General features: G+C 39.7%; 1 protein-coding gene across 1 annotated transcript in view; it reads right to left on the bottom strand.

The window, feature by feature from the left end:
- Positions 1-306: 306 nt before the first annotated feature.
- The window catches only part of elfn2a (extracellular leucine-rich repeat and fibronectin type III domain containing 2a), a 31442-nt gene continuing 3985 nt past the window's right edge, over positions 307-27763 (bottom strand). The window contains exon 4 of the mRNA XM_020644073.2: positions 307-27763. Coding sequence (XP_020499729.1) covers positions 26224-27763 — 1540 coding nt within the window. The 3' untranslated portion in view covers positions 307-26223.

The raw sequence follows: 27763 nt of genomic DNA, 5'->3' as shown, positions 1-27763 counted from the left end.
AAATATAGTCATTGCAGGAGGTTTTACAAGGAGGGTGAAAACCTTTTAGACTCCTAAGGGAAAGGACGGCAGCATCTGAAAAGACCAAACCCTCAATGTGTTACGAAAGTGCCAAATGGTATTCACTGCCTCAGCAAGTTGAATTGACATGTCAGTTTGAATTGCAGGGTGCATCTGCTGTACAATATGAACTTTAGAGCAACTTGGGAAGTTAACTCAAAATGTCTATGGCACCAAAAGTTTGAATAGATAAATAAATATATAATACATAATAAATAAAATAAAGTGAAATGAGACATTCAAAGGTGCTGTGGGGACGGTTTATTCAATCACTGCACATATAGGAATTTTGTCTCTTTTTAGCGATCCAGATCATTTAACACAAATCGGAAATAAGCAATAAGCTCTTCAGGCTCCCAGATGAGCGGCAGTAGCTCAGTCCGTAGGGACCTGGGTTGGGAACCGAAGGGTTGCCGGTTTCCCAAGCAAAGCCGTGGTGCCCTTGAGCAAGGCACCGAACCCCCAACTGCTCTGGTGCGCTCCTTGCATAGCAGTGTGTGGCAGCACAACTCTGACATCTCTCCACTAATGCATGTCCACAGGTCCTGTTTGTGCATGTGTGTGATTCGGGCCTATGTGTGTGAGAAGCATGTCCCTCAATAACAGAGTGTGGGATTAATGAAGTGTATAAAATAAAACTGCTCTTTATTTGGAACCATTTTGGCTTTTATTAAATAAGTAAGAATTTTCTGACTTATGATTAATATTTGTGCAGGCAATTTACAAAAATTATTCAGTGTAAATATAAAAAATATATTATTCCTACAATATAATTTTTACACGATGTTTGGAATCCTCAGCTGCGCATTACACTCATGCGCTCCTCTCATCAATTTACAAAAATTATTCAGTGTAAATATAAAAAATATATTATTCCTACAATATAATTTTTACACGATGTTTGGAATCCTCAGCTGCGCATTACACTCATGCGCTCCTCTCATCATCTCATCTCTGTCTGTGCTCTGAACACCTTCTATTCTCCTTCCCCTTGAAGCATTCATCCAGGGCATGGTGTGCCCGTGACCAAGAGGTGTAGAAAAATACATTCCCTGTATTTTGCTGTGTATTAAATAACAACCAAAAGTGTAAAAAAAGGAAACTGGCTCTCAAATGGAGCCAGATCCCATCTTTCACATAAAAGAGTTGGCACATGGAGCTGACTTCACACATATATATATATACATCACTTCAGCTGCAGGATGGCATCATGGTGGCTTAACTATGGTGCATCAAATGGGGAAAAACACTCAATGAATGCAATTTGTCAGCATTGATTTCTGACTCCAATCGCATCATGAATAATACAGATATGCTGACAGACCCTGAATTTATGTAATGTGATGTTATGTGCAGGAAAAAGATCTATTTGTTTTTGTCTAGGAGCCAATTATTTTTGGAGTAAGAATAAATGTCTTAGGGCGCAGTTTCCACTTAGAGTTTTTTCTCTGCGCCAGCGTCTTTTTTCAGTTGTTCTCAATGGGTAGAGAGCATTTGCAGCAGAAAGCGGCCGCCTGGATGAAAAGCACAGCGCCCAGCCTCTTTTAAACAAGCGCTCTTCCATTTTTGTGCGGCCGCTCCGAGCGCTCATGTTGAAAATCTTTCATCTTTTCAGAAAGGCGCTGTCGAAGTCACCGGCGCTCTTTTGAACATGTATGATATTCCCTGTATTTTAGCATCCTACGGATCGTATCTTATACGTGCAACCTCTTTGCTCCATGTCTGCTGGGGTGAAAAACGATCTCAAATATAAAATGTGCAGTAAAAAGTAATGGAGTCGTGTCGGTCATACAGCGGCCGTTGTCAACAGACTGTTGTCATGGAGTCAGGACTGACGAGCAGCGCTTTTCTGCCCGGAAAAAATGCTAGGTGGACACGGGGCCTTAGTCAGTAAAATACTATAGCAATTTCATTTTACTGACAATACGTAAAATATACAAGTTAATATCCACTTTTGGCCTCACACAGGACTTTTACTTGAACTCTTGGATCCGGTTTGCGGGGCCATCCAACATGCTGAACACCAACCCAGTCAGACATTTTGCTCTTTGTATCCACCACAAAAAAAATAAAAAATAAAAAAAACACTTAAACAATTGAAAAAATATTTCTATTAACTTTATCAATGTGGGTGAAATTAGCTTTACTCACATGACTACTGAAAACATGACTCCCGTTGTGGGTCCACAAGAGTTGCACATTTCACCTTGGTGGAATCCAAAGTCATAGGACTGAAGCATTTATTTTGGCCCACCTTGGTCCCATTACAGAGCCGCTGATAGAGGCAGAATGGACATTTGACCACATGGGGCCCACATGGAGCAGATGGGCAAAAACAGGCCCTGAACCCATGTGGGGCAAATGTGTCCGCTCAGGCCAATGCAAAAACATCCTGAACTGCATTCATGAGCAGGACTTTACGGATGGTTACTCAAGCAATGCCAAGGTACTTTATTATCATTTCAAGATCTCTCTATGACTCTAATTTTTCATATATCTCTGTTCTGCCATTTTAATATGGAGCTGATATGAATATGAATATGAATAAAAGTGGACTGTGTGTCTCTGATCCTTAGTCCCTGCACCATGAACAGCCATTGCTTCTGTGGCCAAGATTTCAGGTTTCTGTAGAAAGACAGGGTAGACAGGCTGCATACTGATATCGAATTCTTACACCCTCTTTTAGTCTCATTAAAACAATGGGGGGATGATAGGAGATAGGCAGCAATGGAATGAAAAGAGGGAGAGAAGAGGGGTAGAGAGAGAATCAGGGGTGAAAGACAGAACATATTAAGACAGGCGCGTCCAAGAAAGTGAAATGAGAGGAATCATTAAACAAAAGCCGGCGCCGCCGCGATGCTTCAAAATCAGCTGTCAGGTCCTCCAGCCCTCACGCCGAGCTAGCAGGAAGGAGGAAAACAACGAGAGAGACACGGAGAGAGATATCAAGGGAACTTAAAGGTCAGAACACAATGAGTTCCCATCAAGAAGGAGGGCAGAGTCAAGTGTTCGCATCTACCAGCCCATCTCTGTTTAATGCTGCGGGCCACCTATGTCGTTTCCACCAGGCAGCTACCAGCCTTCAAAACAAAACTCTGTAAGCCTCACAGCTGTCCAAAGTGTAATTCAGATTGCTAGTGTACGTGAGGTGCAAGTTAAGCATACTTACAGCTTTTTCATAATGACAGTAGAGCTGTCTTTTTTTTTCTTTTTTTTTTCTGGAATATGAAGGCCATTAAAAAAATGTGTCAACCGTCGGTGCTTCTGTTTGAACTGTTGCTTATGTGACAATATAAAATGATGCATTGCATTGCTGGGCCCCCCAAATAGTCATCTAAACATATTGTCAGGACCGCTGTCCCAGGTGTTAAGTGTTGGCAGCAGTGCCAATGGATTGTCTTGACTATAAAACTTGATCACTTACTTACTACACATTGCATTGCACTCATTGTTTCAGATCCTTGTTGCTGAATCTTTGCAGGTGCAAATGCAGCGATAGCTCATCTACTCTTAGTTTATCTTGTTAAGTAAGTTTTAAGCTAGTATCCTAAGTTCTGTTGCCAGTTCAGTTAGTTTCATTTTGTATTGTGTAAGTTTTTCTTTCTTTAGGAAACTTTCAAAAGATAATATCCCCTTTTATTTATTTGATCCATCCAGTTAGAGCACCTACTATATGTCTACCAACCACTTCTTAGGAGTTTGAGATCGAGCCAAAAAAAAAAAGAAAAGTGGATTGAACTTTTGCCATGGCTGCTTCTGAGTTGTGGAACTGCAGCCCATCTTTTCTCCATGGCCTTCAATCCAATCTGAGCTCAACCCTTCCTTTTAATTTAATTTTGTCCTGGAAATATATTACTTAATAATCATTTTGTTTATGGTGTAATTTTTCATTTCCCTGCCTTCCTTGGGGGTATAGCACTAACATGAATTGTTTTTTAAATTTAAATGGGTTTAAAGTGAACTTCACAAACAGACTTGAAAACTGTCTCATTAGCCATTTCAAGGAGACCACTTAATCTGTTTTTTTTTCAGTAAATTAAGTTCCTCTGACTTAGAAACAGCCACGCAAAAAAAAGCAAACTGCAAAAAGGTCCCTAGCTCACCTTTTACCACACAGCAGTGCAATGTTGAAGTACAAAAATCCACAACAGTGCTGTGCTTTCTCGTTTATGGACCCAATTTTTGTGTCTTTATTGAGTTTAAATTGTAAATGTACTCTCTATAGAGTACAATGAATGTATGTAGGTTTTGCTTTGAATATTTAAGTCATGTCATGTTGAAGCTCAGGGCAATTAATGTAATTCTAACAATCACATGTTTTAAAGTTCCTCTCTTTACTGATGAGAACTTTTGCAGGTCTAGTGGAGTTAACAAGGACATGCTTGCTGTGCATGATAGTAATTCAGACACTGACATTTATTAAAAGGTTTTTGCTTGTTCAGCCATAAATTGCCCTTTGTGGACAATAACTGACCTAAAACTTGCATACCTTTACATTTGTTGAAATTATCCTCAAAAGTCTTTCCACCTACATATTATAAGCCATTCTCTAACTTCTCATTCAACTCTCAGGGTTGTCTCCACAACCACATGGATGTTGTAGAGGAGGAACTCCTACCCTGTGGCAGATATTTAAAAAGAACAAAAAGGTGTGATGTGATGCATAAAGAGTTTTTCTGCATGGAGGTGGCATCTGAAGCTTTGATTCAAGAATGTAAATGTGTCTCTCAGGGGAAGAAGTTTGAAGGGAGATTTGTTGGGCTGTTATTTGAGAGCTTACAGTACCAGGCTCTACCAGTGCCTCAGAGAATGATTAAACATTGATTGAGTGCTGCATACATTGGGGTTATAAAATATATCACATTTGTTGAGTGAACGATCCAATATTGCAGTGGCGTGAGAGGGGTGAAGTCACGACATCGTAGTGTGCATCAAACAAAGAAACATTTAGCGACAGCTGAGTTAGTCATAAAAGAGCTAAGAAAACCGTATATTTATATTCACAGAAGAAAGTGACAGCATTTTTTTTTTCTCATTTTCATAATTAAACAGTTAATAATGTGACTTACATGTACTCAGTATACACAACCATAAATATATGCTCCATGAAAATACAGGAAATCATGCAAATATAACACTTTATTTCATTTGTCATAAGGGACATTTTTTCCACCTCTATACTTTGAATTCTCTTAATAATTACAAGTCTTCATTGCACACTCCCCGACCGTTTTACAGAAAAGTCCCATCCCTCCTTCCCCACCCTCCCCACCACTCCTGACACATTGAGCGTCATCCCTCTCTCCCCACCAGAAAAAAAACATATACTGTAGAGATAACAGGCTCAGTAGAAAAACAGTCATTTGTTCCTACAGTTTGTACAAAATTCACAGATTTATCTTGTTTGTTTGCCTTCTTAGTTTAGTTTACACACCACCTCCTGAATAGGCAACCAAACGGCTGTAAAAGAACACCAAAAATAGATGAAGGTACACAAAATAAAGACAACAGTGAAAACAAATAAACATAGGGTAGGTAGAAATAGCTGCAGCTGCAGACACATGTCTGTGAACATCACTGTACAGCTCAAACTAACAGACTGCTGTAACGTACAGCCACATGACATTCTCTTGTTACATTTTCACCCATCTCCATGCATGTCACAATGAAGCTACCATGGTTCCCTTCTGATCTGTCATACCACATGAGAAGCTAAACTTAGAACTGCAGGCACATTAATAAAAGGTTGTTTTAAATTTTCACTGTGATTCTTTCATTTTGGAGAGAGATCAGTGTTATGGATTTGGCTCCTTGCTTTCTGGGTTTTTGTCCTCTATCCATAGTATAATATTGATAAACTCAAGAATAGTCTTTCAGGTTGCATGGTTTTGGATTAGTATTTTTTAGGATGTTGTCTGTGGATTTAAATTTGCCAACATGTTGTCTCTCAAAACCAGTCACAGACTGAAGCTTGGTCAGTGGCCCTAGGCTTTTCCTCCTTTGATATTAAATTTACATGTGTTGAGCTCCAAGGACAAGTTAGCAAAATAAATGTTCAAAATATTGTTAGAGGTTAAAAGTCATAAAGTAATGCTAAAATTCACAACTTTCGGGTTCTGGACTTAGTAAGCATTAGTTTTTCTCTGATTATGTTTAAGCACCCAAAAGACTTAGGTACTTATTTCAATTGAAACCATGACATTTTTCCCACATAGTTATGTCGACTTTAGCAACTTCTCAAAGACTTGAACACTGACTATTGGATTCTGACGGAAATAAAAACCTGATCAAAGTCCTGTTTGTTTGACTGATCTGCCAGCCACAATCACCACCTCAAAACAGACTTCCACGCCCCACAAAAATCCACCATCTTATGTCAACAACACATCATAACACTGAGCTACAGGACAGCATCAGAAACGTGCTAGGGTTTTTTTTTAAATTGTGGGAAAATTAGCCTCATTGATGTCTTAATGTTCTCTCACATTAACACTTAAAATGTGGGCTACTTAAGCCTAAAATGTACCAAAAAACAATCCTCCACAATACATCCTGTACTGTAAACAGACACAAAATATGACCAATTAAAATTAGTTGAAACATCTTGCTTTCATCTACAGTTAAATAATTTTTGAATCAAAGTCAAACATTGAACTAAATCATCTCTTGGAACAATGGGTACTGCTGCTCCTCATATCACTCTCAACATTGTGTGTAAATCATTTAAAGGAATAAACACAGAAATTCCACCACCTGTTGCCTTGAAAGGTAATTGCTTTTGAACAATGTCAGTGCAAAAACACACACGCACAGGTAAGTGGAGCTGAAGGGGATGAGCATTTTTATAGCCTCTGTGGAGTGCTCTGGAAACTCAGTCTCCACAGACAGCCAAAAGTGTGCAAGTGACACTTTGCTCATCTGTTGTTTCAAGTCGATGTTACAGCTTTACTACTACAGTTCTGTGACCGCAATTCCTTGGGCTTCCATAACAAATCTCCCGAGGCTTGGTCACCAAACCTTGGTGCTTGGTCTCAATATGATTCCGGGGTCTACAAGGTTCATAGTGACACTAGCAAGCACCTTTTTTAAAATGACATTCATCATCATTCATCAGGACCAATCCAAACTGTAAATAGTCATGGTTGAACTTCTTCCTTTTCCTGCACACTCCAGAATATGTCTCCCTTCTCTGTGAAATTACCGAAAACGGCTCCATGTGGCCCCACACGTCACAGAAGTTAACCAACCAGTTGTTACTCTTGTTCATTTTTTGGTTTATTTGTGTCCATGTACGCCTCCTCTGAAGTACTCTGGCGCCCATTTGGAAACCTCTACTTTACAGGGATAACCAAAAGCTTACTGAATTTCCCCCTGGAGATGAATAAAGTATCTCTGATTGTGATTCTGATAGTTGGGAGTGTTTAGCAAAAACATGCTCCAGAATGCTAAACATACATCCGTCAAGACCCTCCGACTCATGACAGCTCATCAGAATGACGGACACAGCAAATGTTAGGGGGAAAAAACTTGGTCAACTGATTCAGCAGGAAAGAAAATAAACTGCCTGTCAAAAGGCCAGAGCGTACATAATGGGAATTTTTGACAGAAATAATTTAAGTTTGATGTGAACCATAATCCACAGTAGTGGGGTCATCTTTGGGTCAAAAACAGGACGGCGGTGACAAAAAGTTTGGAATTTCTAAAATATGCAGGAGACACATCTTAAACTGAATAAATAAAAAAAGAATTGTCAGCTGTTTTTGTTTGCTTGTACATATCCTGTGAAGATTGTTATAAAGTATTTCAAACATTATGTAGCCTGAGGCTCATTGATGAAAAAAAAAAAGGTAAATTACTGAATCATTCACCTCTGCTTACACAACAATTATATTTCAAAGGATTGAGTCATTTGTGTTCATGGAAGATACTAAAATTTGAATCACAGGGAGCAACATTATGCAAATGAAGCCTCACAACATTTTGATATGAAACCCCTCATCTGCAGGCAGTTTTTAGAAATATAAATAATATTAACAAGCCTTAACAGCCTGCTAATGGTCCCTTGAGGCTGTCCATCGCACTAAAGCAAAGGTAATTGTTGCACATCGTGAACAACAGCTTAATCAGTGTATTTCAGTTGCCCGTAAAGGACCAATATATAAGATATGTACTGAATAAAATAATAAAATTGGTCCTACTATATCATCAGACATCAGACAAGAGCTGACTTCTCTGACAACAACGCAGTAGGTAGTTTGTCCTCCTAATAAGTTTCAATTCCAGTCTATCGTCTGTTTTTGTTTTAACCAGAGAAGGTACTGTAGGCAGTTTTGCATCCCCACACAGCGTTTTGGATTCCCCTCGGTTTGCCAGGCGAACAGCAAACCAACAGTAGATTCGTTGATTGATTTACTCATGACAATTAAATGTGTTAACTCTCCCACTTCTTGCTGACTGGATGAACAAGCTGCTAAAACATTTGGCCAAGTGTTGCACGCCTATATTTGTTCACAGGGACTCTGATGTTAATGAAGGCAGACAAACAGCTAACAAGGTATCATGTAACGTGTCCATGTAAGTCTGTTGTGTCTGTGTTGTACAATCTGGACTCGCATGGCAACAACAAGCAATTCAGTTATCTGTCAGCGAGACCTCCACACTGAGTACCTCTCACCTGGTGGATGCCTGTGTATGTGTTTGCATGTTTCAATCCTCCAGAAAGCCTGACACAAATATTACTCATATGACATCACAAAAAAAGACACAGTAAAGTTTGTTAAAGGCTGCAGGCTCAGACACAGACTCAAAAAATGACTCTCACAATGCGTTATACACTAATCAAGACTAGGTCAAGTAAACCAAACACATGCACACACCATTGATATAATGTCTATAGCAGCCTGTAATAGCCCCCAATTACACACGATGACACACACCATTATCATCATTGACATGATCTGTTCTTCACGCTTTCTCTCTCTCTTTTCGTGCAAAGTTGACCCTCTTTCAAACATTTTTCTACCTCTTACATCTCTACTTTGGGAAGCAAACAGAAAGAGTGCCAAGCCTTCCATAGAAACAAATGTAAAAGAGAGAAACCAGAAAGAGAAAGCTAGATTCTGAGTTTCTAGAAAAATAAACGTAAACCAACCACAGACACACATGCACTGCCTCATTACTGGTCAAGGACAAGAACAAGTATCGATGACGTGCATTATCTATCTCTTCACACTAGTTTGTGGAAGATTACACTTGTGAGTAATAGGATGCCTGGGCAGAGTGCACAGGGGTAAATAGGCAGACCATCCAATCAAAACAAAGGGAAATTACAACTGTATTTTTTCCGTTTAATGTATCACAATGATACCTTAACTGTTAATTATTTGCTTTCTGAATGCTAAAATATCACATTTTTAACTAGAAAACAAAGTTAGAAAATAAGTTGGAGGAAAAAGGACAGCTTAATTGGGACACTGCTGAAGAGCAGTGGGTTTTCGAGGAACCAACATCTATTTTGGTAATTTAGAAGGCAGTATTTGCTGTGAGAAAGCTGGCAGGCAGGGAAAAAACTCCCCAAGACAAAGGGAGCGAAATGTTGCTCATTCAGCAATCAACTTCACAGAGAATATTGTTGGCCACTAATTGAGATGGGAACAGATAGCTTATAAGCATGAGAAAATGTGCACGATGTGTCCATCAGTGTCCCACCTGGGGCTGTCACTATGGCAACAGCTGGAGACGTGGGCTAACAGGACTGATTTGGCTTGTCAGATTAAGGTCACAAGACAGCTCATGAAACCCACGTATGTGATTGTGTTCTGAGAAGTGTTGAAGTATTTTCTTTTGGAGAGAAATAGGTTGATACTGTGGAGATATTAATGATTTAACAAGGTGTCCAGTTTGAGAAAAATACCAGCTGGTTACAGTGACATGCATGATGCAAAAGAGTAATGGGAGCAAAGAGACACGGCTGTGTAGTTCTGAGAATCATAACGAGTTAATCCTAAATCAATGAAGACTTTCAGGAACTGTTCCCCAGGCTAATCCATCGCCTCAGAAAAGGCACCTTTAATTTTTTTCATTCAACGTTGGTTGAATGTTGGGAAATGTTGCCTTTGTCAGATTTAAAAGTGTAAGTAAATTCATATATTTCAGTTAATTTATGTATTTAAGTGAGCGTTAAAAATAAGTTCACTGAACTTTTTACATATTTGAGTTTAAAAAGTTAATATTGATATATTTACATGTTTCAGTAGCACCTAGTAACTGTGACCAAATATATTGAATCTACCTCTGTGGTTGTCATAATGTTTGCCTTGAGTTTAATCATCCTAGCCTCTGACTGGCTAACGGCGGGACATGTGATGAACAAGCGGAATCAATGTGGCTGACAGTAAATTGCTGCTGATAAAGTTATTAGCTCCATCCGGCTGTTACAGCGATCCATCTTTCATATATCGGACCTTCACGTTACACCTTTTTTAGACTGTTCATATCAACTAATACATATTGTTTTATGGTCCTTAACCCTCTTCAATGAAAAGTTAAACTCTTTCCTTATTGATTTTTTTTTACACTGACTCCTTTGGGATTTTTAAAAATCACACATTCTCTGAACTGTTTAACTAAAGTTTCAGTTTTGATAATTAGAGAAAAGTAAAGGCTATGATCCTCGGATTGCCATTTGTCGTTTTAACTGAGGCTTTTACAAAAAGAAGAATATGAATGATTTTCTCCACACACAGGTGATATTTCCAACAATAACAGATGTCACACCCCCTTGTCTTTGCTGCAGTCCTATTTGTATACCTCACCTCACAATTTCACATTCATTGTGTACATCAAGCCAGAGTTTGCCCTTATGTTTCTCTACACGACACAGACACTGTCACCAATTGAGACCAGCATGGCCTTTTCTGTTATGCAAACTGTCACATCTCTTTAAATGTAATTTCACACGTAGTCAGATGCAGAGGTTACGGTGAGAACACGTCACTAGTGGTGTGATCCCAGAAGAGAGCTGAGATCACATTCTAACAAGTGACAGCTGTGGCTGCTCGAACTGTTAATGATGGCTGAGACAGCTGAATAGATTTATTTTGTACATACAATGTGCATAATGATTGCGATGCAGTAGTTACGCAAGATCTGTGTTACTTTACTTTGTGTATCCTAAACGTCCCTTCTCTATTTAACTGGAAACGCAATGTTCACAGGCTCTGTTGATATGTGCATACCTTACTGTAATAGTTATTTTACTGACAGCCTTAATAACTAAAAGCACATGGTCTTCAAAACTGACATGAAAGTGTCATAATTAAAGAGGGCATATAATCCCCCTTTTCCACCGTTTTAAACAGTACCCTGTGGTCTAAATGAAACATCTATGCTGTGCTTTGCTCAAAATATAACATGAATCAAGCACCAGAGAAGGTTTGTGACCCTGTATAAACCAGCTCCCTCAGAACGCTCCGTTTTGGTGTGTGTATTTCTTTAAATGCAATGAGCCCACCCTGAATTTTCCTGGTAGACATCCCTCATCTGTAGTGAAAATAAAAATGGCAGACCTACACAAAACTTTTGCTGTAGGCTGTGGGTGGATTCCATGGGTGGAGATACCAGGGGGAGGGGAGTTTTTTTTTTTTTTTTACCAGAATCCCACTGTGACATCACAAGGAGAGCAAATTTGAAACAGAGCACTTTTCTCTGTTTTGTAAGACTTAAGCAGACTACAAACAAAGGACAGGATGGATTTATTCCACATTTTGTGGGTCGGTAGACACTCAGGTTACCCAAATATATGTTCAAAAATACTGTAAAAGTGGATTTTTCATAATATGTCCCCTTTAAGATTATGACAGGTTTTGTAAATTGTTACTGTTTTTATTTGTACAAAGTCTGAACCCAGTGTCACATTGAGATCCAGGTGTAAATCTGACTTAAAATTTACCAGAGTACACTTTTTAAATAAAAGGGACATGACCAATACTTTCTCTAAAAGAATAAATAAAACAAAATGCTTCTAAAGTGACTCAGTTTAATCATGTGCTCGGAAACATGAAGATAAGCTTTTCTATATACTGTGAAATCTGTGCAGCCCTACAACAACAGCATTGGTTGTTTGCTCGTGCAAAACAAGTAACCAAGTTGATGACAACAATGTGATTTGTAACAGTGCAACAAACCCTGTGGCGTGACATGTGGGGGTGTATTGCATGCAGCATGCAGGTGTTAGCTTTTTGTCTGAATAACCTTTGATGGCTCTGTTTATGTCTCTGTCTCAGGTAGATAGGAGTCAATGATTGCATTGTGTTTTGAAGACATCACTCAGCTATCTCTCTCCTATCCTCTTAACAGCCACTATTGATGGATCGGCCCGCAGAACACAGAACACCACCCTGTCGTTTTATCAGTGTGTACTCTCTCTCTCTCTCTCTCTCTCTCTCTCTCTCTGTCTCTGTGTGTTCATTAGTCCAATCAGGGTAAGTGGCTGTCCAAACAAGCCCTTGTGTCAGGATGAAGGGGGGGGGACCATTGATCAACTTAAACGCCCACACACACTTGTACAACGTAGGAAACATGGAACGCACACACACATTAACATGTATCCCCCTGTGACACACACATTACACAGTAAAAGGACCAACTCACATACAATATGAGCACTAGCAGTAAAGATGACATTGCACTCTTGTCTTTTATAATCTTAAAGATAGGTGTATGAAAATACAAGAGTTTATGTGTCAGGAAAAATAGATGTATGCATTTATGCACACACACACACACACACACACACACACACACACACACACACACACACAAACACACACATTCCCCTAAGAGATGCCAAGCACATACAGATAAAAATCAAGTAGCAGGATGTCATCACAAGCTGAAAACGAGGGAGGGGAGGAAGAGGAGGATGGAGGGACGGAGGAGAGGGTACCCAGAAGGAGAGGATAATACAGGAGAGAGGTAGTGACAGAGACAGAGAGTGACAGAGATTTAGAGCATTTAGAAAGAAGGGGTGAGTAAAAAAGTGGGGGAGGTAGATGCTCATCCAAGCGACGCTCAGAACCATTTCAGGTGAATCTCATTCCATCTGTCTCCAAATTACTGTCCTCTCTCTCTCTCTCTCCTCCTTCATCCACCACCTCTCTGCATGCTAAGTGTGCTACTCTGCCTGGAGCATGACAAACTGCCTCTATAATATTTCATAATCCACTACATGCTTTTCCTTTTAGGAATTCTTGAATGCTTCCACTCCTGTCTCACCACATTTCCAAAACTGTGTTCCTTACCTTGCCGTACAGTAGAATTCAATTTGAAGAATTAATCTGTGAAATCAGAAGTATTTATTGGTTTGACTCCCTCAATCATCTTCAAAGTATCTGGTAGATGTCAGTAGTGGGGCTTTTAGTCCTCATATTAATCTTTTTGGGATGACAAAAATTATATATTGTATGACTATAAAACAATTTAGCATCTGAAGGACAAACCAACATTTTAGGGTTTCAAGAAAAGCAAGAGGAGATCCCGATAACTGATGGAGAATGTCTGGGCCAAGCCTTAATCTCTTCTCTGTTTGTAGTCTATTTTAAAAAGCTAACAAAACATTTGACCAATTATGTCACCTTTTAAAAATAATAACAGAAAAAGTTAAACTCTAACTCCCATATGTTGTGTGTATCCAGTGGCCGCTCAAAAACCTTTCTTTCTTAACGTTTGTGTTTTAAAAGACAGCAGCACAATTGACACTGTATTAAAAAAATGCCAAAGCTACTTGAATTATTCAATCTCTCGTCATAGATGGCTCCAAAGGGGAGTGACAGTAATGCTAATTGGTGACAGGGTATATTATCTGCCAAATATGTCTATCAGTCTCACAATGTGTAAAGTTCATGGCATGCTCTGCCATGAACGTACTAACACTTGAGTAACCAAGTGTTAGTACGAATTTTCATGAAATTCATTAATCTTGTAACTTCGTGAAATGTATTAATCAAGTCTGCCTACCACCTGTTAACACTCCTACCTTTAGGTGTCTGAAGCTGTAACCTTATATGAGCGAAGCACCTAAGTAGTAGCAGATCTATGTTTGGATAGGAGCCAAGCATATGTTGTCAGCAACTGTTTGCTAGACAGAGAGTCTACAGTTGTTACGTATACAAATCAGTGTCATGTCATCTTTATTGTTTTATGGTGATGTACCCAAATGGAAAGGAATTTGGGGGTTGCACCTTTTTGACAGAATATAAGCAGCACTGTGAACACTGTTACTTTGTCAGCACTTTGTCAGTCAAGTGATTTGGAAGCATGCTTGTTTGATGAAGTTGTCTGACCTCGGCCGATTAAACGGTGTTATAATCTCCAGTCTGTTTCACGATTTCTTCATTGGATTTATACAAACAGAAACAACCCCCACCTAACACCAAGACACTCACATGTCCCTTCCCCAATCTCTTTCCCCATGCCACCAATCCTCTACTTGGCTTTCAGTCTTTTCCTTTCATTCAGATAGATTTCCATCCTATGCTATCTTCTTGTTCAGAAGTTATAAAATCAAGATTGTCGGTCTTTGTTGATGCAGCTTCCCATAATCCTCTACTCTTCTACTGTGTTATCATCTCTTAACATACAACCAACAGGATTTCCGTTAAGTCATCTCTTTTAACACAATTCTCCAGTCATTTCTCTCAGAATAGCTTTGCCCCCCCCCCCGATCTCGGTCTCTCTTATCTTAGAGGAGCAATTCACAAACATGCAGCCCTGCTTTCAAACTCTTTCACTATCTTTTGCAATCATTTTCTCCTCCTCATCTTTGTTCCCATCTCTTTTTCTAGTTACCTTTTCTGTTATCAAATTCTTCCCACCTTCTATCCGTGTTCATTGTATCACTCCTTTGCCAGTACCTATACATTTCTACTCCTAACTCTTCACAGCCTTCGCCTCCCTCTTAATGCCTTAAGGATTCAACACAGTCTTGTTTTCTTTGATGCGAACTCCAGTAGAAGTGTTTAATCTTTGATTTAAACTACAGTAGAAAAAGTAATTCCTTTCATTGTTTTTTGTATTTCATTTTGAATGAGCAACTGAAACTTTTGAATAGTTTTAAGGGTCCCACGTGTTGCAGAGATGTTGATCTCTTACATGTTTAGTATTTGGCAAAATTGAATGGGAGTATAATTAATATATCTTCAAAACAGTGACCGAAAACTCAGATTAAGCTATTTTTATGTGTAAAAACCTTTCAATCAGGTCATCAACTAACACCCATGATCCACCCCATTTTCCTTTCAATTGACAAAATAGTATGAGTTTAAATACCTTGTTTTCCCATATTATCTTTTGGTCCTGCCCTATATGGTCGCCACCTTCCAAACATAAGGCTACCATAAGGCTTCAACTTTCTCAAGCTGAGCTTAAGCTGAAGGATTTCACTGAGCTTTCCTCTGGCAACCCAGAAAGACTAGCCTGTGCAGTGCAACTGTACAGTAGCTTTTATCGGCACACAAAGGCCATGAACTGATGGTGTATTTTCAACAAGTTAGGCCTTGACAGCTGCTTAGTTGTAAGAGTATTATAGAATAGACTCAAGACAACAAGAAAAGCTTGGTAAACAGATGCTGGAGAGTACACTGGGAGAGGGTTAAACAAAGAAGGTGTGTAGTTGTTCAAATTAGATTTCCAGTAAACTGCTTTCAATTAAATAAAGCAGGTTGAGATTGTAAAAAAAAAAAAAAAAAGCTAAAATGGGTTTGAGGAAAGGGAAATGTATAAAGGGTATCTTTTTTAAAATGCTGGTTATGCACAAAGTGCAGCAGTGATACTACAATGTCTTTCACAGTTCCGCCTTGATGAAAGTCAGCCCTTCACATGAACACAAAAAAAAAGTATTTTCAAATCTAGCCATTCAAAGCTGGGTTGTAAGAGGACGGAGCTGGTGGATTATGTCTCTGACCGTAACGGGGAAGACATCACTGCCTGGAGGCTACAATTTTCGAAAGCATTGTCTGAATTAGCTTTTAACTGGAAAAAAAATAATGATGTTCACATTCCATGGCATGGAAAGACATATCACAGGACACTTTCATCCACTACCTGCAGCTCAAGAAAAACAAATTAAAAAAAAAGAAAAATAAACAAGTTTTTCCTTTTACAGTCCCCCCCCCCTCCCTATCACTGTCATTGCTCTCTATCTCCATCCAGATCCCTTATTGTGGTATTGCATCCTGATGTAATATCCACAACCCTGTTATTTCTATTGCAACAGCGAAGGCAGAAGGCAATTAATGAGAGCCTGTGTTCTTATCTGCTACCTATAGCAACCTTGACTGTTCTGCCTGTCGCCCCCGGCAACCACTGCTGCTGCCTGTAATCGATTGCTCTGTGACTGGGGACCACTATGTGACATCACGTTAAAGCACTGACCCATGGAGCCGTGAGGGATGGGGAAGTAGTAAAATGTGCAGGTTTAGTCCACAGATATGATGCTAAGAGATTCAGCAATAGTGAAGCAGAGAAAACAAAGAGCAACTAAAAGACGCACTGAAATAATGAAGAAAAGTCTTGGGGTCAGTGTCCACACAAGAGCAAGATGCAATTTAGCAATCCTCCACACTAGAGTTCCTGAACCATTTGTAAACCTTAGGATGATCCTTAGGAAGGACTTCTGGACTTAAATGAAAGCCACCTTATGTCTGAAGTAATCAAACTGTAATTAAATAGGTCAAACTTCAGTCACAGATAAAACAAGAAACACATACAGCCTTGTGGATTTAAAAGTGAAGCAAAAAAAGTCCCATAAACCTACATTCATTCAAATTGTCCAGTTATTGCCAAAAATGATTCAGGTACACCCTAGTGTGCATGAAAATGATCCTACTTTCCAATCGGTTTGTCACTTTATTAAATATTTTCCTAACAAGTTTATCATTTGAATCACTACCAAAATTGTAAGTAAAGTCATCCTGTTGGTAAGTCTATTATTTCAATAAAACAATGTGCAAATACATACATAGATCCACAGATGTGATTATAATAGCTTCATATTCGTCCATTTGATATGTTCATTCTATACCCTAAGTGCCAAACAAGCTATCATATGTCTGATTAGAGAAGAAACTGCTTCGGCCATCAGATACGGTAGTAATAAAATTGATATGTCAAGGTCTGTCAGACTCATGAGATATCAGTGATTGATTGATCACAACTTTCATTAACCATTAGTAATTGCCAAAGCAATTGTTTTTAAGTTTATGCCAAAGGAACAAGGCTAATGTAGTGCTGCTGTTTCCCTCTATTGATAATATTTTAAGGTGCGGCCCTACACTTGGCACAGACTGAATGACACCAGTGCTGTAAGACATTGAATAGCAGTGTCTTTTGGGAAATGTTTTGGGAATATTTGAGAATGTGTTTTCACTTCCCTTCACATGGATGGCTTTCTAAACAGGGATTTGGTTGGGAGTTGCTACTCTGAACTCAACAACTGAATGTCTATGTCACTGTATGCCAGTGACATAGACATTCAGTTGGAAATGCTGTCTCTAACAACAGCATAATAATAATAATAATAATAATAATAATAATAATAATAATAATACATCTGTATTTGGCTCAATCCCATTGTTGTTAAGTTATTGTTCAAGCATCCTGTAACCCTTTAATGGTGTCTGTCACTCCCATTTATCTCTACTTACTGAACCCAGAATTGGTAAACAGCTGTGAAAGTCATTGAAACACTGGGGTCTAAAAGGCAAAAATCAAAGTTACTTTTCCCAGGTCTGTTTGGTCAGACAAGTTTTATTTTGCCCCTACCTTCTGCTGCAGGTGCTGCAACTGGGGCAACCTGCACACCACGCCAGCTGTCAGACTGCAAGCTAACCTGCTATTAATGCTAATCAGACAACAGGGGGGAGGAAGGTAAGGAGTGAAAGCACTATAGAACAGGAATAAAAGGCATTCAGTAAACACTGAGAAGAAAGAGGGGATAGTGATGTGTAGTTGAGGCATGTGTTTGTGTAGTTGCATGCATGAATAGGCATGACATTATAATTAGACACAATATACCTGTGTGTGTGCAGGCGTGGTAGTGTAAAATTACAATCAGTGCTTGCTTGGATACATGAAATCCTTATGTTTTTCTGACTGTATTATGAATGAGTTTGTGTGGCTGCAACGTGTGTATGAAATTGGCAGCATGCAGTTACAATCTATGCCTGTTTGAAAGCAAGCTAGAGTTTGTGTGTGAAAGTGTGTGTGAGAGTGGCAGCCGGCAAGTGAATGAGCACAGCCTTATTGGAGAGCCCTGCAGACTGAGAGGCAGATTAATTGAAAATGCCTCTGATACCCGCCTCAGCCATCACTCCCCTGACAGAATGGACCTTCATAATAAAATCCCTCATACAAGCATAAACAGACGCACACACACAAACCCCATGCACACACAGACACACTTGTTAGGAACGCTACGCAAGTTGAATATGAACTCAGGCAGAGCTGCACTGTCAGACACAACAGGTTATGTGAAAGCAGATAACATGGGTGCATAGACATGCACAGTGACATGCACAGACACACACAAAAGTACACAAGTGAGAATCTAACATACACACATTTGCACACAATATCATTCATTCTCCTGATTAAATCTTCCAAAAAGGACCCACTCAGATATTTCTATTCTTTTCTTCCTCTGCACTGGAAAACATAGTCCTTTTTAAGGAAAGCAGTGACATGCATTTAATCAGCTCTTCAGCACTTATTCCAGTGTGTGTTTTGTGTATCTGTGTATACAAATACATACAAGTATGTATGTAAAGCAGACAGTAAAAAATACATATCTACAAAGTAAATCCTAAATTGAAATGAGCTTGTATAGCACTTTCCGTGTCTTGTGACTGCTCAAAGCATGTTGACACCCCAGGTCCCTACCCATTCACACGATGGCAGAGATTGCAATGTAAAGTGTCCATTAGTATTAGCTAATCCCATTCATACAATGCCGAAGCAGCAGGAGCAACTCAGGGTTTAAGTTTCTTGCCCAATGAAATATCAACATGCGGCTGCAGGAGCTGTGTATCAAACCCGACCTTCTGGTTGAGAGACGACCGTCTCTACCACTGAGCCACAGACGCCCCCAAGACATATGAAGACTTCAGCTGACCAAGAACCCTACATGTTACTTAGGGATGTTCCCGTATACTAATTTCAAAACATGACTATACACATGATCATCATGTCTGTGGGTATACGATATCAAATTGGTTTGCTGAGTGTGACTAACATCAGCAGTCCTAATAGCTCCAAGGACAACAACCTTCAATCCTTCTTGCAGGTTTACCTCTACATGGATGTGCTGGGAACCCAATTCTCCGGTCAAGTGGTTACATAGAACATTTGGCCAGCATTGTGGTCCTTAATTATTAAAAGGAATAGTTATTAGTTTAACTAACTTGCGATTCTGGTGCTAACTCGGGATGATGATGATGTTTGATCGACTAATTGAGCACACCCGAGCATACATGAAAACAAAAGTATTAGTTAATTAAAGTTGTGCTTTTAGTTTATTTTAAGTATCTGCAAAGTAGTGTGGTTATCAAGTCATAGAAAACATGCTTCTTGAAATTGGAAAACATTTTGTGTTGTTTTTCAATGTGACTATTCCAAGTTTTAATGTGAAATGTGTCCTGAGTTAAACTTTAACACAAGTGACTCTTCCGATTTTTCATCTTATGTTTGACTATTCAACATTGAAGTTTAACATAGCTGACTTTTGCAAATAGTCTTTTCTGTGATTTTAATATTCCAAGTTGTAAATAAGCAAAAATAACTATTACTAGTTGTGTCTTATTGTTCATCAGATCAGAATCTGAGTTGAAATGTTATATCTGTCTATTTTAGATTTGTAGTTTAGCATTATTGACCATTCAGAGTTGTGCTTAAACATAATAAACTATTCAGAGTTGTCATTTTAAAAATCTGAAAGATCAGAAGGACCAGTGTGAGCTCCAAGTATGACATTCACAATAAGCATTTTTTCATCACAACAAAGAAAACCGATTCAATCAGTTCATTAGAAATAAAACAATGAAAATACAAACAGCTGAGGAGTGCTTAAATTAGAGATAAATCCATTCCAAAAAAAAACAACAGAAAAAATATAATTACATGAAGAGACAACCATAGGCTGCAAAGCCTGTAAAGACACTTTGTTCAATTTTACAGATGCTTGGTTCCACTCCGTCTTCACATTAAACTTGCCGTTTTGGCACTTTTTAAGACCATATGTGTCTGTAAACGTGGATAAGAATAATTAGTCCATACTTTGCGTAGGCAAGTGTGAATATGGAATTATGTGTGTATGTGTGTATTAATATGTGTATTTGTTGTGTGTAATGTATACTGGGAAGGTATATGTTGTATGTGTTCTCACATTTCATTGTCCATATAGTGTAACGCTAATCTATTCAAACACGTACAATATATTCATTAATTCTCTACATTAGTGTCTGTGCGTGTATGATTGTGTGTGTGAGTGTGTGTTTGTCACAGTTAGCCACCGGTAGAAACTCTCCATTTTTGTTGTATGTTGGATTCACAAGGAAACTCCCTCGGTCAGTCCATTATTTGGTTCACGATGAGTCAAACGACCAATGGATCAGGTCAACCCACAAAATAATCATCAGATTGACAAATCAATATCAACAGCAGACAGACAGCTTTTGTATTTTGTAAATTCCTACTTTCTCCTTAATGCCAGCAGTAACAGCCAGGGCTAAGATCAACTTAGCATCTTTGTGCATATGGAGTCAGAGGCCCTGTATCATTTTCAATTAGACATTAACTTGCGTCTCCAGGGCAGTTCATCTCTGAAGATAGGCAATTCTTTAGACAGAGCAAAACCCAATGTAGTTTTGACGGAAATCCAAATGAATGTGTTAGAGACTACTCAACAAGTCATACATTTAAACACAACACAACTCAACACAAATATGCTGAGGGTTCTTTTGATCCAACACAGCAGGATTTATATGCAGCCTGAGAAAAGATTTGCCTTTCTATGCAAAGAAACCTCCCAGACATCTGGCCTTACCAAGCATGACTCATGTCACCCAAGGAGAAGTCTACCTCCCAAGTGCAGCTGCTCATGTAGCATGTTTGTTTGGCTCAAAGTTAACTTGTAAGTTGTAAAATGGGAATGACAGTACGTCATTTGACCCTTAGTGGGACAAATCAAATTAAACTACAAAATTCCTGATATTTCTTTTCCAAGACCATCAGGATGAGGGAGAAAGGTTTTAGTGAAAATTCTTCAGTGACTCTGAACTAAGCCCTGGCTAGTCTTATTTATCCCTCAAATAGAAAGCAAGACTGTCCCACCCTGGTACAATATAGCACAAAAATACTTTTCAGGTTGAACCAAATTGCAGCTTATGAAATGTATCTGTTGTAATAAGGTATTTTATTTTACATGTTTACAACATAAATATAAAATTCTGCTTAGTAAAATGTCACATTTTGCGATGGGAGATAAATGTACCTGTGCCAAGTTGAAGAATAAGTTCTAGGGGCATTTTTTAGAATATCCATTATCGCATAACTTCTATCCCAAGACTCTCATTTCACCACCCATATTAAACTACAATTGGAGAGACAGTTATAGGCACAGCAGTGGTTCCTATATCACTGACTTAATAATGGGGGAGGAGGAGGGGGCAAACAGGAATAGGAAGAGGACTGTTATGGGCTTACTTCAACTTTGAAGGATACCCCTCTTCACACAATGTTTTATAGTTAACAGCATTAAAAAAAAGTCAATTTGTCCACAGCTGATGTTATTGTATGGATTTAAAGATGAATTATACAGAAGGAAAGAGGTGTCTCTGACATTCCACAGGAACCATTACAAGCTTACAGTTAATCTTGCAGAGATTCACCTTGAGAGCAACTGCTACTCCAAAGGGACACAAACAAGAGGGTTGTTTCATGATTTTCCTTGACTATTGATTGGTGTTTTTCAATAAGCCTGATCTCTGAAAATGTAAAAAACAGAAATCTGAATTTAAACTTGTAAAGCAATGAGTCCCGAAGACAGACAGCATTGTGTCTGGAACTGTTTGCAACCAAAATTGATTGGTGTAAAGCATTTAGAAAATATTCTCTAGTCTTTAAATTAATAAAAGGCTTGTTGCCTATTCACTGTAGGTGTTCTACCCAAAGTACCTGTTAATCATTGAGACCATAATCTTGACGTTAACTTAAATGAGGCCCTTGGACTCTCTGTGACCCCAACTGGAGTCCCACTGAATGTTTCTATTATTTTTCTCAGAGGCCCAATGCACATCTGGGATTCACAGCTCTGGTGAGAAATGGTTTGCCGTTATTCCTCAGGGATCTCATGTCTTACTTGTTCCCTATTTTTGCCTCTAGAAAACCTTAGACTGTCAATACTTTCAGACAACTCTGCTGTGTCCTGGTTATTTCTTAAAATGGTGTTATACTGTTGAAGTTGAATGTGCCTTTATTCAAAGTCTATTTAGAAAACAAGTGAAGTGTATGCTGTAATAACAGTATAATGGTTCAGATAAGAACACTAGCCAGAAATGAGTAATGATCCTCTATTTGAATTATGAAATTGGACTGTGCTTATGAATAACTGAGTTAATATTTTCCTTACCTCTGAGAAAAGGCCTTCAGGGTATATGCAGGTAACCTCAGCTAAATTCCCCCCATTCATCCAAATGAAGCTATTTTTATTTGTTTCCACACCTACATAGCCCATGGTACTAATTTAAAACTAATTGATTAGTGATTCATTGAACCTCACACACAGGGGAGCTGCTGTGGAGTTGAGCAATAGGCCAAAATAGAAAAATGGTCTCTTTGTAAAATGGAGGCTGTCCAACTGAGCACCCAAGGGAATTTGCTATGTGTTTTCTTTTTTGGTCGCCCAAATTAAGTTCTATTGATCTGATAGCAGAGTAAATGGCGCACAGTTGACATCCCATTGTAAACGCTAGTGGCTGTATTGAATTGGCTGCCAAAGATGACAGAGAGAGGTCGGCTGTTGGTCATCACTCAATACGGGACACAATGGGATATTAACAGTAAAACGACTGGGCAGATCATTACAGCATAATTAACTGGCCAGGTTTCTTAAATTACAAAACATATTTTCTCATTTGCCCATCAAGGTTTCTACCTGTTATCTCTTTAGTTAAAATATCTCATGGTTTCAATGACTGGGGGGCTTGCTGTGACAGGTTTTTACTGGAAAATGCACTACATGAATGAAAAATGATAGGGGTTTGGTGGTTGTGGTTTGTAAGTACAACATTTAAAGTTGGCTTGTCTTACTGGCTCAATGACACCAGGAGAATCCTCTTGGATGTGGCTCACAATCTGGCACCTGGTCCCTCACGCTCTTATTGGCTGGTGCCACACAGCCACTGTGAAAAGGCTGACATCCTGAAAAAGCAAACTAAAGGACAAGGTATATGCAGATACAGTAACACACTTCTGGTGGATCATAAGCTATGATTGAAAGGGATTTATACTTTATACTGTGAGTCCATACATTGTCTTTTTTCAGAAAATCCCATTATTTTGCTTTTGAGAAATGCAGAGTACTTTTTAGGTGAAAAGTTAAAATAAAGCATGATCAACAACTGCACAACAAATGTTTCTCCTTCTAGCTAAAATTTAAAGAGCCCATATTTTCCAGTGTAGACACAGGTCTGCTCAGACATAGGTCTGCACCGGAAGAGTGTAAATATAGCCCTCTACTCTCTCTTTCCCTAGCAAATCCATACCTTTAACAGTCTTTGATTTCAGACAATGCTAATGAAATAAACCAGATAGGAATGCGTTACTTCCCAGCCTGATATATGTATCCTAAAAGAGAAATAATAATACCAAGGATGTTAATTCCCTCAGCCTACACAGCCATTGAAAGCCATTTTCCCCCCAAATGTTTTAATGGTAACAGAGAGAGGTGGGACATGGTTTAGCATCTCATAACAGATGTAGGGACCAAAAATGATAGGCAGACAAAAGCAGCCATCATTAATTTCAATCAGGCTCCCAGTCTGGCACAGTTAATAATATCAGCATGCCCTTCTGACCTCAGATGATGGAACAACATCAACCTCTGCAAATCACTCGTTAATTTACCCCATTAAGTTGGACAGAGGTGGCAGGCATGGGAAGAAAACTGTGAAGGGGAATTAATTAGGGAATGAATTACACGTTTTGAAACAGAATTATACCTTTTCAATTGAGATGTATCATGGCAGAGACAGAGGTCAGATACCAGTTGTGAAGATTTGAAAGGTGGGAAGAAAAAAATACACAGCTTAAATAAATACATTGATGTGGATGTTGATGACAGGGTGACGAGAGACGCATTAAAAAACACAAATTAGTTGTACTTCTGTTAGAATTATCTAAAACATTTCAGAATGTTTGTTATCCATGCCTCTTTTGTATCAGCATGTTCTGTGCTTAAAGCCAAAGGGGAAAACATCGTTTCATATCCAAATCTGATAATACCAAGCCTTGCTCCTACTTGCTTCACCAGATTACAATGCAACAGCCAGAAATCCCAACCAAATAATAAATAAACCAGACTAAACCAGGACATTTGCATTCTTGCTCCTTTGAATTATATAATTATGTTTTAAAAATATTGGAAAGGAAAGGATAATATATTAAATACAAATGAAAACTTGTGGAATCAGTCCTCCAATAGGCACTTTGGTCCATAGCAGAGCAGGGTCATATATACTGAAGTCATCCAGTCTGAGGCGGAGTATATCCCCAGGCCCTCATTCCCCTTACCATCCATTTTATCTCATGGTGTATAGAGCAGGGAGCATTTGACATATTTCAAGTTTATTTGCAGCCTTGCCTTAAGATGGTGAATTCTTTATCTTTTTATTTAAGACTAGCATGTTCTACTAAGATGTAGCAAACCTCTTACCTGCTTTCAATCTTCCATCCTTAAATGTGATTACCAGGGTCTTTAATATAGTTTAATATCTTACACTTGTCTTGCCAACTTGCATAACAACCCTAAAGTAATGTCAGCAAGACTCGGCCTATTGAAATGTAAATTTCTTATCTAGTAGCTTGCCTTATCAAAATAAATATGCTACGCCTGTAAATAAGAAATGTGTTGGGACACCAAATGCCTGAAATTTCTGCAAGGTGTTACAGCACACACCCACAACTCCCAAACTGGGTTGTTATATATATGCAAAGCATCATCACTAAGCCATCCACTTTGTAGAGAGGAGACTGATAATAATGGCGACTAAGCCACAACGCTACTCTCCCACCCACACAAGATCCCTTACACAAGCATGCAGGAATTGTATATATACATGCCCACACACTATTGAACATATATAGTTAGGGGTTTCAAATCGATAAGCATGCCCAACACAGAGCCTCCCTGACCTATTCTTACACTGACTAATTGCCAGGAAGAACTATTAGCTCGATAAGTATCACTTAATGTTCTTTCCCAAAGAGGGAGATACAGGCTATTCCAAAACAAACGGACATCATTTGACATCCAGCTTCCTGGGAATCTACCTAAATTATGCTTCTTTCGGAGAGCAGGTGTTGGTGGAGCCATGGAATTATTGTTTTCTGAATGGCGGTTTGATGGGATTAGAGAAATGAGGGACAGGGTTTAAGTCATGAACCGGCTGCTTCAACTCAGATAGCTGAGCTACATTGTGCCAGTAATGAGGTAGAAGACACTTGCTTGTCAACCCCTTTAATTTGCTTATTAGTTGGGATTCAGTGGGTCTGAGGATGCCTGCATAGAACCAAAGTGCCCAGTATGAGGTAGTCTGATGAAAAGCTTGGATATAGTTAATTATACCTCAGTATTGTTATTAAAACAGAAAACCCCAGAAACAACCTCTTTAATGAATGTCAATGAATTCTCAGATAACCATTTTTATATGCCAGCTGGAGAGAAAATATCTTTAACTCTGGATCCAGCTTGGAGAGGACCCATGTCACTTGACACCTTACAGGAAACCCTGTAATCTGTCTTGCTACATTTAAATCTTTCCCCTCTATCAGTCTGCTGTTGGACTCCAACCTCAAAATCTCCCTTAAATCATTTTATTATGCTTCTTCAGCTCACAGCTTCTGCTGTGCAGATACCCCCTTCCAGTAGTCCAAAATATCATGAAGGTCCTCGTCCTTTGCAAACTGAACCTTCTTACGCAGGGCATGACCTGCTGCTATATAGGATGCTTCCTCTCTGGGGCTTTTTTTGTAAGGCCGGAATCGCTCCCAGATCCGCAGTGTGCTCTCAGAGGAATACTCTGGACTGGAGGAGTAACCAGAGTTGTAGTTGTGGTGACGAGAAGGTGACAGCTGGGAGTATGTGGCTGTGGCATCCCTCTTGGTGCGGCCCAGTGGCTTAAGGAATGAAGCTTTCTGGGATGGTGAAGGTGATTCATTTCCACCCTCATAGTAGAGTGCAGGAAAGGAGTGGCGGTGCTCAGAGCTGTGGTAGTCTGGCTGAACCTCTAAGTGGTGCTGCTGCTGTCCAGGGCCAACCAACCCACCTCCACTTACTTTATTACAACCCATCCCACCACCATTCACACTAACCCCACCACCATTTATGTTTCCCATCCCATTGCCATTGCAGCCCCCTACTCCTCCACTTACTCCACTTCCAACCCCTCCATCCAAACCCACAGGGCTTCCTTTTTCTCCTGGGTACTTGGGAGGATCACCAGCCTTCTCTGGTATATCTACACTGTACACCCTTGTATTCTTGACTGATCCACCAGCAGGGGCACCACAACGGTTCTTTACAGCAGTATCAGCACTTAACTGCCTTTGAAGTGGCCGCACTGCATTGGCTGGGGGTGGGTCACGGTAAGGAGGTGAGAGGAATCCACCACCACTGATGCCCGGCCGCTCTGACAGGGGCATGACCAGGGGAACTGGAGCCATGGAAGGTGGGTGAGGTTGATGATGTAGCTGAGGATGTGGCTGAGGATGAGGCTGGGGGTGAGATTTTGGATGCACTTTAGGAGATGAGGCCATAATCTGATCTCCAGGGTGGCCTGGTGAGAGGGGAAGAAGGTTTCGGGGGAGAGATGCAATACAAGCTGGAGGCTGGGAGCAGGATACAGAGGTGGCATTATCAGCTGTGGTTACAACATTGGCAGAGGCATCCAGCTTCAGGGCATCTATGCAATTGTTGATGATCTGGTTCACCTTGTCCACTTCCTTGGCAATTGTGGAGATCTCTGATGCTGAGCCACGGCCATCATCATCCGAATCCTCCCCAGCCTCTGTCCCATTCTCAGCCCCACCCCGCATATCCACAACTACTTCCCCTCCAACCCCTGTACTTCCAGCTGCCACCCCTTCCCTGCCTTCCACTGCTATTCCTTGTGTCCTTACATCCATGTAGCTGCCCTTGCCACCAATTGCCTCAGAAAAGGCCGTGGCCATTTTTTCCACCTGTGGCAAGGTGGAGAGGCGGGAAGAACTAGTGTTGGCTGAGCCGTGAAGCATGCCTGTGCTAGAGGAGGCAGATTGGGGCAACTTGCCTCCTGCTCCTCCTGAATGGTGGTGCTGGTGGTGAGCCTGCTCTTGGAGACGCTGCATTGCACTTGGGTCATTGGACACTGTAGCAGCGGCCTCTGGACCATAC

The sequence above is a fragment of the Labrus bergylta genome, chromosome 1 (genome assembly GCF_963930695.1).
Source record: "Labrus bergylta chromosome 1, fLabBer1.1, whole genome shotgun sequence".
NCBI lineage: Eukaryota > Metazoa > Chordata > Actinopteri > Labriformes > Labridae > Labrus > Labrus bergylta.
Note: the sequence above shows the minus strand (reverse complement) of the source record. Positions and strands in the feature narration are given on the sequence as shown.